Source organism: Diceros bicornis, chromosome 3, assembly GCF_020826845.1.
Source record: "Diceros bicornis minor isolate mBicDic1 chromosome 3, mDicBic1.mat.cur, whole genome shotgun sequence".
In the NCBI taxonomy this organism is placed as follows: Eukaryota; Metazoa; Chordata; class Mammalia; order Perissodactyla; family Rhinocerotidae; genus Diceros; species Diceros bicornis.
In genome coordinates this window covers 54,123,301-54,130,804 of record NC_080742.1, presented here as the reverse complement: position 1 = coordinate 54,130,804, position 7,504 = coordinate 54,123,301, and the positions used below count along the sequence as shown (strand labels likewise).

The 7,504-nt window shown below is 47.2% G+C and overlaps 1 protein-coding gene across 1 annotated transcript; it reads right to left on the bottom strand.

The window, feature by feature from the left end:
* Positions 1 to 3,976: 3,976 nt before the first annotated feature.
* On the bottom strand, positions 3,977 to 7,185 carry PRR15 (proline rich 15). The gene is made up of 2 exons (XM_058568940.1): positions 6,843 to 7,185; positions 3,977 to 5,107 (listed from the first exon to the last, which is right to left on the bottom strand). The coding sequence occupies exon 2, from the start codon at positions 4,954 to 4,956 to the stop codon at positions 4,570 to 4,572; it is 387 nt and encodes a 128-aa protein (XP_058424923.1). The 5' UTR covers positions 4,957 to 5,107; positions 6,843 to 7,185; the 3' UTR covers positions 3,977 to 4,569.
* Positions 7,186 to 7,504: the final 319 nt, after the last annotated feature.

The following is a 7,504-nucleotide window of genomic DNA, read 5'->3' as shown; positions in this document are numbered from 1 at the left end:
TGATTGAGGCTTTGCCAGGAGAGTGGTGGGGAAAGAATATGCCAAGCAGAGGCAACAGGACAGACAGAAGCCTGCAGGCGTGGCAGGGCACAGCCACTCTCGGGGATTGTCAACCATACGGAATGGTTGGACATGGGTGGTAGCCCTTGTGAAGGGGTTTGACCTTATTCTGCACAGTTTTAAACACAGTATGGAGAAGAGTTAAGAAATGATTGTCTCCAGGCCCCTGTGCCTGGAGGGGATGGATTCCTACCCTAGGACAACACCAACGGGAATGGAAAAAATTGAGTTTAGACAAGATTAGAGAATCAGGTGGGTTGGCAGGATTTGGGACCCTTGAGGGCTAGTTATGAGGAACAAATGAGATAATGGTTGTGAAAGCACACTCTTTGAATGCTAATATACTGTAATGATATGAATGCAATTTGATTCTAAACATGAATAATGAGGTTCTATGCTCCTATATAGCAGAATTACCTCAATTGTTAGGCCAGATGACAGTATGGTGGTGGTAGCACCACCATAGGGCCAGAAATTTTTGTCTTGTGGGTGAACAGTCTTGTTATACATCTCAAAAATAAAGGCACTCCCTTCATGGATCTTTTTATTGCACGAGGTTATGTCAACAACTGTGACGTGATAATTATGAGTCCGTCATTTTGTCATCTGTAGCACAATTCAGTTGGGAAGCAGCACTAAATTCCTTGCTTTGAATATCCAGAAGGATCACTTAGATCTTCTGTCGGTCTTATTTATCGTGTTCTCTAGCTATGACCATTTCTATACAAATGGTCAACTGACCTCTGCTAGGGCAAGGCCTGTGCGCTTTCCTTACATCCTATCTCCTTAGTGATAATCTCCGCTCCCTGTGAATGCTGTTCATCCCATCTTCCAAATCTGCAGGGCCATCTTTGACAAAGTGGTTGTCAATATGCTGTGCCTGCAGGAGGCTGGGGAAGGCCCCTGTGCCTCCTGACACCCCCTCTTCCCCGTCTCTGAGCCTAATTGGAATGCATGTGTGAGGACTCAGAGGCAAGGTGAGAATGGGGTTGGGAGTACAGAGAACAATGCTATAATGAGACAGTTTATCAGTGACAAAGTTTGCCCTGGGCTGCGCACTTGTTTCTATTCTAGATATTTGTATGTGGACACCCCAAGGGTATAAAATATCTCTGGTCCCACTTTCTACTTATCATGGAGATAAACTCAAGCTTATCCCAAGAAAGAATCTCCTAAATTTCTGTATAATTACAATAATATGCTCCACAAATAAAATAGACTTTTCAAAGATCGGTTTCCCTTACTGCATCTATCAAACTAGCTTTTTGTGTCTTTGTTTCTAGTCTGGCTGACACTTCTCAGCCAGGGAAAAATAATATTCTCTCTCTCTTTTCTTCATAAAAGTTCCCTTGTGGTCACTGATATTAATGTCTCCTTCTTTTACTTATGCCTTTCTGGTACACCTTGTATTTGGAATTCTTTCTGCTCATTTTTATTATTTATTTATTTCAAGGTGCCAAAATTTTCTTCTGTGAATCTCAGGAGAAGAACTATTTCTGACAAAGCTTTAGCCAATGCTACTGTTCATTAGGTTTATAGTTCCCTTCTAAGGACTCGACAAGATCAGCGTTGCTGAGTTCACACTATGTTTCAAAGCCAAATAGATATTGCCAAATGTTATAGTGAAGCAGAGTGTCTGAAATGCATATGCAAAATACAGCCTCTGCTCTTGAAATGCAAGTCAGAATGTGATGAACAATAGAAGCAGGAACACAAAGGGACGTTCAGGTGACCTGTAATATGAGTCACTGCCCGGCCACTGACTTTGCAGGGAGAGTCACTGAGGCAAAAACTACCCTGTGCATATAATTATCATGGTTACAAAACTATTTAGCAAACACACCACTAGATTTTTGTCCCTTTTTCTTGTATCATTTGGAAGCATGGTATTAAAATTTCTTTAATGGTTTCCCAACTTGTGAGTGAAATTTCATGTGTAAGGGGTTTAAAGAAAACAAAACTCTGTAACCTAATTAACTCCAAATTTAACTCAACATTTTCCCCTTATTTACCATAAATTATCTTGAGGTTTAAAAAATTTTCAAATCTGTATAATGTTATGGGAATGTAATTAATCATCTGTAAAACATATAAATCTCCACAAGACACTTTGTCAAATTATCTCATCTCACGATCTTTTTATTCCACCAATTTTGCTTGGTTTCTGATTTCACTGAGTTGGGATTAAATCAGTGTGTTCCTCCCATTGCATAATTAGGACTGCTTTAAAACTATGTAATTACAAACCTCAACTGTGGATTGTGAACTCACTGTCATAACCACCATTAGCACAGTTTTAAGTTCTTCCAGAACAGTGGGGTATGTTAATAAGTTCCACCACTATATGTCTGCTATTGATTATCTGCAGCAATTATAGACTTGGATGGGATCCAAAACTAGACACAGAAGCTGGGAAAATGCCAATGTTTTGTGAGTCTAAAGGAATCCTTAAGAAAAAATTCTTTAAAACAATAAAACTATGGAAGAGGTCATATAAGATTTTAAAATTATGCAATTGCAGGCTTAATTTTATAAATGGGTCCAGTCCTAATACTTTTCCTGGAAGAGGAAAAGTATTTTGGATAGTTATCCATTTTAATTTTGACTACTTTTTACAGAGTGAAATTAAAATACTTTATGAAGGTGTTCCAGAGCCTTATTCGACAGCTTCTGCTCTATTCACTCCCATTGCTCTGCCAGCCCACAGTCACCTCCTGTACCATAAACCTCTTCTCAAGTCCAAGTTCCCAACTCTCTCTTCACTGAAGTCTGGAGATGGTGGGCCCCCCTAAAACTGATGCAAAGTCTTCCTTATCCGGGAAGCTCACCCTGATGAGACTTTGGTGACATACTTCCCAGTTCTAAATACACAACAAAAAAGCCTTTTTATGATTTTTTTTTAAAAGCTCACATATTTTCTCTTTTAATGTAAGATGTTCATAATCCTCATGTAAACAATTTTCTTTGGAGTGAGTCTTTGGTATGTGGAAACTCATGTACCAAATGGTAAACTCTATTAATTTGCTGGTACTCAAGCTTGATTCGCTAATTGAAATCCATTATAGCCATTTTCATCAAGTTTCTTTGTTAAATCTCTTTAGACAATCAACATCCTTGCTATTTTATAAATTACTAATTTGAAAGAAACAAAAAGCTGCCTCTCTCTGTATAACAAATTCAGAAGCATCAATCAAGTTCTTGCTTGTAATTATCTAAAAAAATATATACACTTTGATCATTGTAATTTCCCTGCTATGCATTTCTCAATGTTTATAAATGAACTGAATTGCAGTGGGAAAAGATCCCAGTGGATCTTAACCACTACAATAACTCTCTTGTAATTTGTTGAAAGCAAGTGGTATTCGTTTACTCTTTTACTTGAAGCTCATAACAAAAGCAAGCAGGTAGATTTTTGTTAAGAATCTTCAGGTTGGAGTCTAAAGCCTTTGAAACTAGATAAATGCATACCTCAAACTAAAAAAATAAGCTTTTGAAGCAAAGAGATGGGAAAAACACCGGCTTTGCACAAACTAAGAGTTCAGTCCATCTGTTCGAGTAAGTGTTTTCAGATAACTGTTAGTAAGATTAACAATGGATACTGAAAAGAATTATTACTAGCATTGTGACATTCTATTTTATGAAGATGCACTGAAATAAAAAGAGAGTTTAGGAATAATGAATTGGTATCTCTCTCTCCCTTTCTCGAATTTGATTAGTAAATAGGGACATCCGGCTAACTGGTTCCAGTCTGGCTGTTGCTAGTTTCTAGAAATGTTCCCCTCCCTGCAGCTTTCCAAGAGTATTATGTTGTGTGGCAAATGATTAACTCTGTCACCTTGGATTTTGCATGCTTTTAAGTATGATGCGCTTCAGTCTTGCAATGGAAAAAATACAAAAGTCGCCTTAAGTCTTACAGTGCAGCAATTTTAATAGTCCACGTTAAAACAGGCAGTACAGTTGTGTAGTTCAACATTAAAAGCAATCTTGCCCTACTTGAAATGCTTCTACTTAATGCTTGCTCTCTCCCATCCCTTCACTTAAGGTGTAAGTCTGCAGAAGGACTTCTAAAGTGCGTTTCTCAGGCATTAAAAACAGCATCCTGGTTTGCTTTCCAAGAGCAAGTCCTGAAGCAGAGCAGGCCTTCCTCATTTGAGAGGCTGCAGAGTTCCAACTGAGCTACCATCTCTTAGAGAAGTACCCTTCTCACTTCTGTAGGTGACACAAGGGCTGGGGGCCACAGAAGCTTTTAGAACAAAATACTTATGCCAACTTCCTCTGTGGCAGGTATCTTCCCTTACCACGAATAAATATTTAATACATCCTCGAGTCATGAAACACGGAAAACTCAACTGACACTTCAATTTTTAGGAAAATAAAATCGTGGAGGCCTTGTGTGAACGTTCTGAATTTGGTGGGATGAGACACATGGTACAGGGGCGGGTCACAATTCTCGGGTTTAGCACTGGGGGTTGGGGAGGTGGGAAGAGAGACAGTCCTGGAGCGCCACGGCTATTGCTTGTCGTCGTGGGGGTCACCAAGGAAGCCCGCCTCCTCCGGGGACCTGACTCCCTCGGGGAGCAGAGTGGCGCGCACTTTCCTCTTCTCCTTAAAGCGGCCCGAGCGCGAGATCTTCAAATTGCGGCGGCTGTTGCCTGATTTCTCCCCGCACAACTTGTCTGGCTTGTGGGGCTCGCTGGCGCCCCCGAGGAGATTGGGGTGCTGATTTTCCCGGGAGCCGCTAGTCCAGTCCGGGCTGGGCGGCGTGGGCGGCGCAGGCTCCCCGGGGCCAGGCTGGGCAGGAGGCTGCGCTCCCACCGTGGCTTCCTTGCCTTTCTTCCTGCTGTTCGTTAGCGATTTCCACCAGGGGCCCGAGCTGCCCGTGCCGCTGTCGGCCATGGCCGTCCGGCCAAGGGGCCCGGGCGCCACGGGTCGGGAAGAGCCTCGCGGCAGCTGCCCCTCTCTCCAGGTGGTCCCCGGCGTCCACTCCGCCCTGTCCCCGGCTTCTCGCAAGCAGGCTGCGGGGTGGGAGCCGAGGCAGCGGCCTGTGCTGGGGAACAAAACAAAACTTGGTTACTGGGTTTGTCGAAGTCCCGTGCCCTCTAATCCCGTTTCCTCCCCTTCGCTTCGCCTAGCTGGGGATTGGCCGGGATCCGAGCGCCCGGAGCCGCGTAGCCCTCAGAGGGCACCGCCGTGTCCCCGAGGACGCAGGCAGCCCAGTGGCCTCCACGGCGCCACCATCTGGTCTCGAGCCTGAGTCTTGGCACTGCCCGGTCTCAACCTTTGCCTCACCGCCAGGGGAAGTGCAGTGGTCAGCGCGCGAGGGGCACCCAAGGGAGGTTCCAGGGCATCTGGATTAACCGCGCCAGAGGGGCAAAATGGCCTGTCCTGTCACTCTGCCTGATGGTAGACGGACGCCCAAAGGTGACCCACCCCACCCAGAACAACCTCTCCTTGGATGAGCATCTGAGAGAAGGGTGCCCCGAAGCAAGAGCGTCCCCGCTATAGGTGAACAATGAATATTAGACCTCTGTCGAACAGTTCCGAAATTTCCCTCAAAGGTTTTTGCTCCATAGACTTCTGTCCCAGGATCCTTTTCGATGTGATTCTTCAAGGGAATTTACATGCCATTGAGAGCGAGGGACAAGCTCATGGTGTTTTCTTTCTTTTAAATTCTGATTTTGACATAACTTCTGCCTTGTGACTTTCAGAAAAGCATGTCTAGATTTAACTTCCCTTGAAAACCGCCATCCTGCTCTTTCTTTCATTCCCCAGAGGCCAATCTTGTGCCTCTTTGAAGTTACCCCCGGCCGACGGCTTAGATGAGGCCAAACGGCAAATGTTCTCTTCCCTTAGCTCTGTATTAAAATATGCACCTAGTCTGTTTGTACTAGGCAACTCAACGCTAGAGATTTTTAGTTACAAATTAAAGGCTTTTGTTCTTTTCCTTGTGCAATTCCCTCCTCCAAAGGAGAGAGCACGCGCAACCAGGAACTCCAGTTTGCTTCTTCCCAGCTTTTAAAACCGCACTCTGAGGAGCGAAAAGGCTGTGTATTAGCACTTAAGGTACTAATATCGGAAGCGAGACTCCTCTGCCCACTGTCTGTGCTGGGTCTACCCGCCACTAACTCCAAGAATGCGTAGGATTCGCCTGCGCCGCGGCTCTTGCCCAGGTTTCCGCTGGGCTCCTTCCCATCCCACGCGCCCGGCGCTCCTGGGAGTCGCCGGCGCGCAGGAGAACGAAACTTCAGCGGTGTTTGTGTTGGAGGTTCTTCTCCCCGAACCGCGGGGAGAGAAAGTCTGAGCGCCTACGCGAGGAGGCGCGGTGGCCTCCGGGGCGCGCAGAGACCGCCGCACCGGGTCCTCCCAGGACGCCCCGAGGGCACACTCGGGTTGCGACTACAAAACAATAGAAGAAAACACGGCCAAAAGTTCTTTCCGTACAAAAGGCACCCACACCCTCAGGCACAGTTTGCAGTTGAGTTTGCAAACATCCTGCTCCTTCTACTTTACAGATAGGAAAAGCACCCCAAGTTATTCACTGGTGGGAGTGGTGGGATGACCTGATGCTGCTTTCTGTCTTCTACCCTACACTTTTTTCTCCACAATCAACTTTGTGTGTACGGAAGGGCTTTCGCACGAGCTGCGCAAGGAAAAGATCGCAAATGACGCAAATGTACGCAGAGCACCTGAGGTTCGCAACTTCTCCTCGAGCGCCGGGGGAGCACCCTAGGGTGACACCCCGGAATGGGCTCCGTCTTGGCAGGATCACCCTGATTGCTCACCTGCTCGGGCTTCCCAGGACCCCGCGGTTCCGCGCCGCACTCGCCGCCGAGAGTACGGAGCGGGTGCGCTTGGGACAACCTAGAAAGCGGGGGCGCGGCGTCCCCCTGCGCGGTCTTCGGGAGGTCGGGCTTCTTTCTGGAAGGTGGGCCTGCCGAAATCTCCGCAGTCCCGCTACGCTGATTGCATTGCTGTTGCTGGTCTCTCCTGGCGCCTCCAACTTCTGCCCGCCGCAGCGGCGGCGGCAGCCCCGGGCTCGCAACGCGGTCGGCTCCAACCGGAGGGCGCCGCGGCGAGTGGCTGCGAAGCTCACTGCCCCAGGTGAATGCCCAGGCAGGCTCTCCCGGTTAGTAGCTTTTCATTCTCGGGCGCGTCCCTCTGCCCTGCTAGCGCCGCCGCGGAACTGCCGGGAGATGGGACCCCGGCTGCTCACTCCGGTGCATTGAACCTTCCTACGCGTCTGTCCTCGGCGCGGGAAGGCATCTGCCCACCTGCTGGTTATTCGCCAAATGATTCAGGAAACCAGAACCCCAGTACAGCGGGAAGAAAAAAACCCCCAGGAGGCGGCCACCGCTGCCACAGGTGTAGGTAGGAACTTGCGTTCCCGCCCTCCCGGGGACGAGATTGGATCAGGTCGCATACGTGGCGCCAGCCTTGGGGTGTC

Bases quoted from the DNA above. Each gene is read 5' to 3' on its own strand.
- PRR15 (XM_058568940.1), bottom strand. From the start codon at position 4,956: ATGGCCGACAGCGGCACGGGCAGCTCGGGCCCCTGGTGGAAATCGCTA.